General features: G+C 38.0%; 1 protein-coding gene across 4 annotated transcripts in view; it reads left to right on the plus strand.

The window, feature by feature from the left end:
- Positions 1-12,954, plus strand: part of fars2 (phenylalanyl-tRNA synthetase 2, mitochondrial) — a 181,481-nt gene that overhangs the window by 93,943 nt on the left and 74,584 nt on the right. For all 4 annotated transcript variants that reach the window (XM_067378407.1, XM_067378408.1, XM_067378406.1 and 1 more), the window contains exon 5: positions 7,733-7,893. In XM_067378407.1, coding sequence (XP_067234508.1) covers positions 7,733-7,893 — 161 coding nt within the window. The remainder of the gene's footprint in view (positions 1-7,732; positions 7,894-12,954) is intronic.

Consider the following 12,954-nt stretch of genomic DNA (forward strand, 5'->3'; position numbering starts at 1 on the left):
GTGTGTAATCATAATTTTTTATGAACTCAAATACATGGTGGTACTTTCACTCATTTTACTGTTTAATATGTATACTTCCCATTTGCTACCTATCAATGTTGTGCAATCCCATAATGATATCTGCAGTTCTTTTCATGCGAAGGTCAAAGCAGTACATGACGCTTGCTGTGAGTTATAATTGATGTCTTGACATTACATATAAGGGCCTTTACTTTGTCTTACATCAATACAACTGGATAGAAAGCAAAGACTTGTGAGCATAGAAATCTGGATGTTATCAGTAAACAATGTCTATTTAAATGAGCTCCTATTTAAAAGGAAAACATTTTTTTCCTTGATCTTTGAGATAAAAGAGCTTGATGTACTAGATAAACATGTCGTAACTTTCAGAATGCAAAACTTTTTTTCTCCAGTGCAAAAAGCTTTATTTTATTTTATTTTATTTTATTTTATTTTATTTTATTTTATTTTATTTTATTTTATTTTATTTTATTTTTATTTATTTTATTTTATTTTATTTTCATTTTATTTATTTTATTTTATTTTATTTTATTTTATTTGCTGGTTTGGTTTCTACCAAATTTAAATGCACATATATCTATACAAAAGGTAATTCAACTAGGTCATTATTTTTGGGGTGGGTGCCTAGAGTACCAGAATCACCTCCAGATGGGGATCCCCATTTTCAATCTTCCAATTTAACTGATTACAAGAGTCAGAGAGAAAGAGGGAAATGGTTGCGAAAAACTTTAATAAGTCAGTAGACCGTTGGAGAAATAAAATTATATAACCCCAGCCAACGTCTGCAAGCACAGCATCTTAAACAAAGCTAGACCAGCATGTCAGCGGCTGTTTTACAGACTGCAGCCTGTTGTCAAACATGATTATTAGTGCTGAAAACAGCAGGCGTGTTTCTGGTGAGGGCAGACTAGTGCAAATCTACATCAACACCAGAGAAAAAGACACAAGAGAGGTGTTGAGAGACTAAAGAATCAAGAAAGGAAGTAAAAGCAGCAAGAGAAAACTGATAGAAAATGGGACATGTTGGGACGGGGGTGATGAAAGGGCGTAAAGTGAGGAATACAGAGAGACAACAGAGGACTTGAACGAGCATTGGAGGCCTGTAGGAGACAGAATGAGAGAGATTGGCAGGGAGGGGAAAGCAAAGAGGCGTCAAGCTGTGAGTCAAAGCTGCCAAGGACTGTAAGCCCCACTGATGTCATCAGGAGGTGAATGGCGTCAAACGCAGCCCACGCTCAATGTCCCTTCACACACCCCCTTGGCTCCGATTGGCTACGAGTGCAACGGACCTCATAGACTCAAAGAGGGAGGGAAAATGCAAGGCTGTGGCGTTCGTCTGAGGTCATCGGCGACAGCTGATTTTCGCGCCAGTATCTGGCTGACGTCTCTGGCGTTCACGGTGTGTGTGTGTGTTGGCGCCCGTCCGCTTAGCCTCCGCTTCACTCTTAGCCGTGTCACATCGCTTTACACCTCTCTTTTATCTCCCTGGATGTGCTCGTGATTTCCACTGACAGACGAGTGATAGCAATCAGCCCGACCATCAATCCACGGCTCAGCGCCGGAGCTACTGTAGTGGAGTCTTCCTTCCATCTACATCATCATCCCTGTAATTAGAGCTGCTTGCTAAAGCAGGCATCACTGTGACTATTGCTACGGACATAATTGATAGCTCAAATTGTGCATCAGACTTCTTCATGTACATTATTCATTAGTCACCATTGATGAAATGTACAAAAAAATCCTGTTGACTCAAAAACTTGGGGTTAGTAAGACTTTTTTGAAAGAACAGCCTTATGCTCTCCAAGGCTGTGTTTATTTGATCAAAAATACAGTAAAAACAGTAATATTGTGAAATATTATAAAATAACAGTTTTTTATTTTAAATGTAATTTATTCCTGTCATCAAAGCTGAATTTTCAGCATCATTACTCCAGTCTTCAGTGTCACATGATCCTTCAGAAATCATTCTAATATGTTGATTTGCTGCTCAAGAATGTTAGTAGTTGATATGTCACAGTAACAACACAAAATCGCTTTAGCTTTGCAATTCATGACACGTTAGAAATGGATGTTTCACCAATAATTATGTTTTTCATAGGGGTTATATCCAAAATTTAGACATATTCACTCAAGTCTTTTTGGCGCCCGACATAGCAACTTGTTGCACAATGAATGGTGAAAAATCACATGAAGAAATCAAGAAATTGTTCTGACACACATTAACAAAAATCAGATTTTATTTAGATTTTAAAGCAAGATATTCACCATTTAGAAACTGGGTTTAGAATGCATTTTAAATTCAATCCAATTCCTCAGTATAGCCTTGTTTCCACCATAATTAACTGAAATAATACCTGTATGCGTTTCCATTGTGGTCTAAAGTACCATGAAGAAGAGTCCGGTGGCGTAGGACTGTGCGCTGCTTTCCAGTTCCCGCTGGATTTCATCCTCTGCATATAAGCTTAATAATAAGTTATAAGTCCATATAAGTCCCACCCCCAAAAGTTCCTGAACTTTGAAAAAGTACTACCTCGCGAACAGGGACTTTCTGAGGGGATAATTTGTACCTGGAACTTTATTTAGACCCTGGTTCCTGTGGTCGAAACACACTGAGTAACACCCCAAAGTCCTTAGTTCCTGGGGAAAGTTCCTGCGGTGGAAATGTGGCTTATGAATTGAGGTTTGCAAAGAGCATGCAGAATTGCGATTAGAAATTGAATTCAAGGAAGTATAATTAAAATAATTTGAAATCGAAAAGGAACTCAACAAAATAACTAGAAAAGAAAAGTTTGTCAAGATGGACAACAATGGATTCAACTTCAAATTCAACTTTCTGAGGGGTGAATTCAATAGTGCAAACCAAAATTCGCTGCATTTAGACCTCCAAAGATTAACAGGTAATGAGCACATTAAAGCGATGATACACACTACAAAGGATGCTAACATACCATACAGCATCATCATGCACCTGTTAAGAAGGACAAATGTACCAGTGTTGTGGCAAACAAAAATCAACCCCGACTCTACTGCATAAGAGACAAACACGTCCAATTGTCTTTAAAGGTTTTATTTCTTGCAAGAAAGGTCAGACAGGTCATTCAATTTTCTCATTTGATAAAACACTGGTACATCATATTTTGCAAGCTTGCTCTAGGACTTCCCCATTTTGGTTCTCCCTACTCTCGTGGATTTACTTTTCGATGCGCACCTACTAATCTGTTGGATGCCTCCTACAGATCCGACCTTTAACCCAAAGCCGGACAGGTTGAGCCTCAATGCTCCCCTATCTTTTTAACCCAAAACCGGACGGGCTGAGCCTTAATGCTCCAGCTTAAGACGTTTAAACTGAGTCACTTTTTCACAAATTTGTTCACTGCAGTACCTTCACTGCAGCTGGGCTCAATCCAAAAATTTGCTTCATTGCGACCCATCTTAGATTTCTCAGAAATCTCCCTCCATGGAAACGTCTTTACTGTCCCAACGTGATACAGTTTCCGGGAATGTCTTGATCGCACTGCTTCTCACAATGGTGTTTAAATTATGTCATACAGCCCCGTACAATTTGCTTCAGCAGGGCCCTCCCTGCTGCTTGGGCTCAATTCCCACAGATTGTTTTAGCTTGTATGATGCAGCTCAAATTTACCCTTTAGAAATTACCTTTGCTGCTTCTGCATGTGCAACCTCAATTCCCCTTAGAAACCCCTTGACCATGACCACAGAGCCAGCCAGAGCCACCAATATGGTTCATCCCAGTTCCTAATTAAGCTTTTACCAAATCATAAATTCCCCATTTTTTACTTTGTCTATTCAAAACTTATTTTACCCACATAAACTCATATTTAAATCACTTAAAGGTGCCCTAGAGCTTTTTAAAAAAAGATGTAATATAAGTCTAAGGTGTCCCCTGAATGTGTCTGTGAAGTTTCAGCTCAAAATACCCCATAGATTTTTTTTTTAATTAATTTTTTTAACTTGTGTGGCCCTTTAAATCTGGTGCTCCACGCTCCAAGAGATCGCGCTTGCCTTAAACAACATAAAAAAAAGTTCACACAGCTAATATAACCCTCAAAATGGATCTTTACAAAGTGTTCATCATGCAGCATGTCTAATCGCGTAAGTACAGTGTTTATTTGGATGTTTACATTTGATTCTGAATGAGTTTGAGGCTATGCTCCGTGGCTAACGGCTAATGCTACACTGTTGGAGAGATTTATAATGAATGAAGTTGTGTTTATGAATTATACAGACTGCAAGTGTTTAAAAATGAAAATAGCGACGGCTCTTGTCTCCGTGAATACAGTAAGAAACGATGGTAACTTTAACCACATTTAACAGTACATTAGCAACATGCTAACGAAACATTTAGAAAGACAATTTACAAATATCACTAAAAATATCATGATATCATGGATCATGTCAGTTATTATTGCTCCATCTGCCATTGTCCTTGCTTGCTTACCTAGTCTGATGATTCGGCTGTGCAGAGATCCAGACGTTTAATCCCTTTCATAATGTTGGGATCATGGGCTGGCATATGCAAATATTGGGGGCGTACATATTAATGAGCCCGAGTGTTACGTAACAGTCGGTGTTATGTTGAGATTTGCCTGTTCTTCGGAGATCTTTTAAACAAATGAGATTTATATAAGAAGGAGGAAACAATGGTGTTTGAGACTCACTGTATGTCATTTCCATGTACTGAACTCTTGTTATTTAACTATGCCAATATAAATTAAATTTTTGAAACTAGGGCACCTTTAATCGCAAATTTTTCAAATTTTCCTGTTTCCTAATCTTCCAAATTTGACCAAATCACACTTAATCTTAATTCCCCATAAAATTTAAATGTATCTCTTACCAGAGAGTCGTGTAACCACCTGAGTTCGTTTTCTGATTCCAGTGGTGTCCCCCTCTGAACACTGGCGGTCGTCCCCTCATCCCTTAATCTATTCGGGGTAGGGCTGAGACTACTATTAAGTCCAGGATGATCAGTCACCGTCCGCTCTCGGGTCCAAAAGGCACATCCAAGGAATCCCACTTCCTGACACCAAATTGTTGTGGCAAACAAAAATCAACCCCGACTCTACTGCATAAGAGACAAACACTTCCAGTTGTCTTTAAAGGTTTTTTTTTCTTGCAAGAAAGGTCAGACAGGTCATACAGAAACACAAGTAGCTGCAGAGTGTAAGACAAAGAACGAAAGCTTCCCCTCACTTTTATATCTCTAACCTCCAAGGCTGAAGCCTCTGTCCTTTTACCATATTAGGAACAACTCTTAGTGGCTGTAACTTTCCACACATTGTTAGCACAGACATGTTTTTAACATACATCTTGCATGTCCCCATACCATATCTTGCTCTTTCTATTTCTAACATCTATTTTAACACTTTGTTAAACATTACCACTTAAGCAAACATCATACCATGTTCCACAAGCATCATATTTCACAAGAATACAGGTAAAAATCATATGAAAAATTAAAATTTCCACAACAACCAGTTTATATTGTTTACTTTGATGTGTCCAGTTCTGGCAGATATACATTGGATGTGTTTATTATAAGCAAGACACTCGCATTCGCTCTAGACAGAGAGTGTTAGTCTACTCAATTGACATAAAGCAACACAGCTAAAAGTATTCCTATGTGTTTGAACCATATATTGAAAGTAGCTACATTTATCTGTTGAGACATGTGTTTGTGCTGTGTTTGTGATGTTTGAGTTTGGGGAGGTTGTTTGAAAATATGCTTTTTTTTCTTTTTTTTTGCCACTAGTGTTGCAGAAACTACATCACCTTCAAATTAAGAATTTTTCATAACCCTGCATCAAAGCAACGACATAGGCGGCCATTTTTTATTTAATTATTTTTTTATTTAATTATATATTTTATTCCATGTTTAGGCTACACCAAACTGAACAGATTTAATTTGACTTGGCCAATGAAAAAACACCAAGAACGACCACTTGGCAACAGCCTAGCGACACTACAATGCATTGTTTAATAAGCAAACACCATTTGCTTTACGTTTATTATTTAAATAAAATTCATGGTTGCATTCAAATCAATATATATAATATATACATACATACATACATATTTCAATTAGTAAAATGAGTATTAAATGTTTATTTCACATTCTTGAGAGAGATCGGAATTGTCTCCACTTGGGAGAGAAAGGGAGAGTTGATTGATTTGTACGTCTGAAGGTTAGATTTATTCAGATTTCTGTCCCATCTGGCTGAGCATTTTGACCCCTGAGCATTTCCTTCATTAACATATAAAACACATTTCCTTCACATCTGAAGGAATGCCTCACTGGGTTAAACAGTGGCTTGTGAGAGACTGAAAGGCTTGGAAAAATCTGGAAAAAAAATCTGTTTGTTCTCTCTTCCACTCACCATAGGTCAAACAGGGTTGCAAAGCAAATAAAAATTCATAATGAGTATAATCACATCAGAAATAGCGGCACTATTTCTCACATTGACTTCTCCGGGAGCCGCACAGCCTTGTCGCTGACTGTCAGTCAACGGTATATGTCACTCACTTATTCCTCTACCTGTGGATCTTAAAACAGTTCGATTCATTTAATGCCGTCACATGAGTTGTCGTCAATGTGAAATGCCATTAGCAGCACATTTTACTTATTCAGACATTTTTGACTTAAAGAGGTCCTGTTAAGCTTTATTTTTTATATACATTTTCATCTTTTTTTAGTGTGTAATGTTGTTGTTTGAGCATGAATAAGCTCTGCAGAGTTCCAAAGCACAAAGTCACTTCAAAGGGAGTTATACTCTATATCAGTGTCACTGTTTCTGAACTCCCTGAAACGCCTCCATTGTAGTCTTGAGTTTTCTTCTGGGAACGAACACGTCACAATATTTCTCATTTAAATGATTCCTGCCCAAGGCATATGCAAAAAGGGGTGGGGCCTGGTTGAGTTAGTTAGTAATGTGTTGAAACTCATGGTTATGGTGAGGGGCGGGACATTTCCCAAACACGCTTGAAGCACTTGACCAATGACACTGGTCCAGCTGTACAATCAGAGCATATTTTGCTTTACAGAAGGAGGGGCTTCATAAAGACAGGAACTAAAAAGAGCTTTACTGACAGATTGGGAAGAGAAGAGCTTCAACAATGGAGAATATATGAAATATGTTTTTGGAACATTCAAGCTTGAAAACCTATTCTAGTAGAGCCCAAAAAACAAATCAAGACTTTAAAAAACTGCATAATATGTCCTCTTTATCGATGTATTTCCTAGTGAAACTTAATATTCATTGAGAAACAAAGTAGTTGGGCATTGATTGGCTTGTGAAAATATGCATAACATATCAAAATCTATGGCCATGTTGTTGGAAAGGACAAAAAAAGAGGAGCAAGTTAATAATTTTTCATGAAAGATTATGGAGCAAACGTTTTTTGTTTGGAATAACATGAACCGATGAATCATGCACAATACGATCAAAAACATTCCTTGATATTTGAGGTTCTGATTTCATGTTGACTTAAAGGATTTTATATTTATATGCTGAAAGCTCATGCTGCAACACAACAGAAGAACATCAAAGTTTTGGTTTAGTGTAGATGTGTTTTGACTAGTTGCAGTCATCCTTGTTGAAACATTTGTGTTTTCATGACAGAATATCACACTCAAAAAAGCAAATACTAAAATGGAGTATGTTTCTCATCAAGTTGTTTTTATTTTCTGCAGCTGGTGCTGGTAATAAGATGGGTTGGGCTTTTGGTCTCGGGCTGGAGAGGTTGGCCATGGTTCTGTTCGACATCCCAGATATCCGACTTTTCTGGAGCGAGGATGAACGCTTCCTGAAGCAGTTCCGCCTGTCTGACATCTATCAGCCTGTCACCTTCCAGGTAAGATTTACAGCATTTCTGGATCTCACCATAAGGCTCGATCACACCAGTGCCGATAACTAAAACAAAAATTGGTTAAGCCGGTGTTGCCGGGCCACTTACAGCAGTGTTCTAATAGTGATCTAAGGGAATCGATCTTTGATGGTTTTTACTTCTAGTTGTCTCTGCACATTAAACTGGGACAATAATATTTTAAAGGTGACCTATTATGCCCCTTTTTTACAAAGATGTCATATAAGTTCCAGGTGTACCCAGAATGTGTCTGTGAAGTTTCAGCTCAAAATACCCTGTGGATATTTATTACACTTATTCTTGCGATTCCAATACATTGAAGTATAAACAATACAGGAGAAGCTCACACAGCAAATATAACTCTCAAAATGGGTCATTACAAATTGTTCGTGATGCAGCATAGCAGATCACGTAAGTATGGCATGTATTTTGTGGATGTTTGCTAACATTCGATTCTGAATGAGTTTGATAACGTGCTACACGGCTATTGTGGCTAAAGCTACGCGCTGTTATAGAGACTCAATAAGAATGAAGATGCTTTATGAATTATACAGACTACAAGCTTTTTCGGGTTAAAAATGAAAATAACAACATGGCATTGGTCTCCATGAATACAGTAAGAAACAATGTTAATTTTAGCCACATTTAATAGTACATTAGCAACATGCTAATGAAACACATTCAGAAAGCAAACATCATGAAATATATTTGAAATTGGATCATGAACAGTTGGTATCAATCCATTTGTGAGAATCAAATTCTGTGCAAGTCCTGTGTAAGCAGTCTGGTAAAAAATGACTTGCTCATACTGGTATATGAATTCATTTGGACACATTCCCTTCATAGATAAAATTGCACCATTGCATCTATTAGTGGCTCAGATGGCAAGAGTTTATGGAGAATCACATGTTTACTATTATAGCCGTTAACAGATCAGTGATCACGTTTACATAGCTGAGACATATCACAAGCTCAGGGACAGTCGTTCTTGAGTGTTGCTGTCCTGCTCGAGTTTTTCTCTGACCCAACTCGCCTTCCTGTGTTTGATCAGGGTTGTAGCTAAATTGTGCAGGATAGCTGCACTCCAGGATCACTGGTACACCATTGTTGTTTGCGAAAACAAAATGGTAGCACTTTGGGTGGAAACCTACAGATTAAGGGGTGGTAATATTATAATAAGTTCCCATTCCTACGTCGCAAGGGGAGCAAAATCTGAGCGGCTCGTTTTTTTTCACATGCATGTAGAGAAAGGCTTACCAAATTAAAATTACTGGGTTTTCTCGTTTTCTGGGTTGGTAGATGCACCGGGGACCAGATTATAGCACTTAAACACAGAAAAAGTGAAGTTTTCATTATATGTCCCCTTTAACATTTAATGGTTTTCTGTGTTTCTGTTTCTGATACTTTTCCTGTATTGCTGTAGCACATCAATGGCATGAATGCTCTTCTTTTCAATTGTGACCTTCTATTTGTCATATATGTCCTATATTGTAAGGGGACCACTTTCATTAAAGGTTTAGTTCACCCAAAAATGAAAATTCTGTTATGTATTACTCACCCTCATGCCGTTCCACACCCGTAAGACCTTCGTTAATCTTCGGAACACAAATTGAGATATTTTTGTTGAAATCTGATGGCTCCGTGAGGCCTCCATAGGGAGCAATGACATTTCCTCTCTCAAGATCCATAAAGGTACTAAAAACACATCTAAATCAGTTCATGTGAGTACAGTGGTTCAATATTAATATTATAAAGCAACGAGAATATTTTTCGTGCGCCAAACAAACCAAAATAATGACTTATATAGTGATGGCCGATTTCAAAACACTGCTTCAGGAAGCTTCGAAGCATAATGAATCAGTGTGTCAAATCAGTGGTTCGAAGCATCAAAGTCACGTGATTTCAGCAGTTTGGCGGTTTGACACGCGATCCGAATCATGATTCGATACACTGATTCATTATGCAACGAAGCTTCCTGAAGCTTTATAATATTAATATTGAACCACTGTGCTCACATGAACTGATTTAGATGTGTTTTTAGTACCTTTATGGATCTTGAAAGAGGAAATGTCATTGCTTCCTATGGAGGCCTCACTGAGTCATCGGATTTCAACAAAAATATCTTAATTTGTGTTCCGAAGATTAACAAAGGTCTTACGGGTGTGGAACGGCATAAGGGTGAGTAATAAATGACAGAATTTTCATTTTTGGATGAACTAACCCTTTAAAGGTCTAGGCCTGGCTAGACTTGTGCCGATATTCGGTAATGCGATAAATCGCGATAATGAATATGCACGATAGTGTAATCGTCTGCACTTCAGAATACCGTAAATAATAATTTATTACCAATTATTAATTTTTTATAAGGCAATTAAGAATACTTTACCCATCAATCGTATAAAATGCACAACACCGCTGTATTCTGCGTCAAAAGGACACGCGCTCAGATGTAAACAATCCCAACGTGCACGAGAAGCACATGGCGGAACCAGTGAAGGAGACGAGCTGAATGAAAGTGCGCGTTCACTCTCTGACAGCAGAGGGCGCTGATGGAACAGCAGCGTGCAGTGGTTACCACGGAAACCGTGCAAACAAAGTAACTGCGCTAGTGAAGTTTTTAAAATGCTTCAAACAGCCATTCATTTAAATAAATACTGGATACTTAAAAAAGACTTGAAAGGATATTTATTTTCAAACCAAACCTTTTTATATTTTAATCTGGACTACAACATGCCCTAATGATTAGAAATGTTCTGATTATTTGTTATTGTTCAGTAAAACTTTGAAAACATACAGCTTCATTAGTTAACATGTTAATTCATTATCACTAAACTGACAATAAAAATACTTATAAAGTATTAATTATTAATTAATGTTAATTTCTTAGTTACTATTTAATAACATTACTAAAATCAAAATAACTTATTTAATGGACTGAGATAAAACTAGCAATGATCAGTTGTGTTTCTAAACTAACATTAACAAAAAATAACACTTTCTGTAACAAATGTAGCTATTGCTCTATCTTAGTTAATGCATTAAATAGAGTAAAGTGTTATCTGTTGTTCTTTATAGCCTAATTCTTTTGCATTTTAATCTGTTTGAAAATTTCAGTCAGAGTTGTTTTTGTTTCATTACAAAAAGAGTTCTTAAACCTGTTAAACTATGACAAAAATGGTTTTGCAACTTATTTTAATATCGTGATAATACCGTATAACCGTGATAAAAGCTTCATCAATTAAGCGCAACATGAAAATTTGATACCGTCACATGCCTAGGCCTGGCACTGAACATCCCCCTATAGAGGCGTGTGTAGCATGAGGCAGGTTGGTGCTTGTCCTGAATGTGTGTGTGACTGATTACCTGTGCTCTCTGGCTGTAGGTCATTTCTCAGCCCATCTCCCTCTCTGCCCACTGTCCATTACTCAGAGAATGAGAGAGAGAGAGATTTGCTTGTCAGTGTGCCTGATGCTCTGCTGGGTTTATATATGACTGTCTCTCTGTCTGTCTCCCTCTCCGCTGGTAATGAGGTATGACCGTGGGGTCAGCGCCCTCCTCCGCCCTTGTGTGTTTTGCTGTGTCCTATGAGAGCAACATGTACAACATACACACAACCGCACACTATAAATCACTGCACACAATAAGACGCGCTGTATGACACACATACGGCCTCCAAACACACTCTTAGCCCAAAAAAAAAAAAAGCAGCGCAATGCAGGTTTTTGTTAGACAAGAGTACTGTCCACACTTCAGTAGCCTCACAAACACTAACGGCATGCTTACATGATCTATAGTGTATTTTCATTCACATCAAGCATATTAGGATATGACCAAGGGCGTTGGGCATAATATAGTCACTGTTGGTTGATCATTCATCAGTTTCATTCTTAAAGTTGTAACTTCTTCCTGAGTCTCTCCGTCAGTGTCGACTCCGGTTTGAACAATGTAAGGCTGAACACCGTTACTGACAATCCTCATTTTGGCTGCATGAGATTCTCCAGCTTTGTTGTTGTTGAGCAACCGAAGCACAAGCTGTTAAAGCTCTGCCCTCTTCTGGAAAGTGGGCCGGGAGCAGCAGCTCACACAAAAATGCACAAAAACAGCATGTTTTTGCTCACCCCCAAATAGGGACAAATTTGACAAGCTATGATAAATTATATGTGAGGTACTTTGAGCTGAAACTTCACAGTCACATTCTGGGGACACCAGAGACTTATATTGTATCTTATGAAAAGGGGTTTAATAGGTCCCCTTTAAATGACTTTCCTGAGGTAAATGTAACCTTATGTGACATTGTTAACAATTGTTTTATTGACATATTTCCATGGTTAAAACACGATTACATGAGACATGAATCATTTCAGTAAGTTGTACTGTATCGTTCAACATTCCTTCTGATGTTCATTCATGTTTATTTCATGCTATAACTAGTAGTACAGAGGAAGAGATGATTGGTTCACGTGCTGCTTGAACTGAGGTACTACAGCGATCTGCCATGCCACATTAAAGGGTTAGTTCACCCAAAAATGAAAATGATGTCATTAATGACTCACCCTCATGTCGTTCCAAACCCGTAAGACCTCCGTTCATCTTCAGAACACAGTTTAAGATATTTTAGATTTAGTCCGAGAGCTTTCTGTCCCTCCATTGAAAATGTTTGTACGGTATACTGTCCATGTCCAGAAAGGTAATAAAAACATCATCAAAGTCATCAGTGGGTTAGTTAGAAGTTTTTGAAGCATCGAAAATACATTTTGGTCCAAAATAACAAAAACTGTGACTTTATTCAGCATCGTCTTTTCTTCCAGGTCTGTTGTATATTCACTTTCACTCCACAGTGACGATGCTTCTTCTTCATCTTTCCTGTTTTATGGCGGTTGGCATCCAGCTTATTGGTGCATTACTGCCCCCTTCTGCTCTGGACAGTGAGGCTGATAACGTGTTATCTAGTGCGCCCGAGCTTTGTTTACAGTCTGAGGGAGACGCACGCTGTATTCAAGCCATTCTACATTGTTTGTATTTTGGTATTGCTATATTTTTTTAAAATGG

The sequence above is a fragment of the Chanodichthys erythropterus genome, chromosome 23 (assembly GCF_024489055.1).
Source record: "Chanodichthys erythropterus isolate Z2021 chromosome 23, ASM2448905v1, whole genome shotgun sequence".
In the NCBI taxonomy this organism is placed as follows: Eukaryota; Metazoa; Chordata; class Actinopteri; order Cypriniformes; family Xenocyprididae; genus Chanodichthys; species Chanodichthys erythropterus.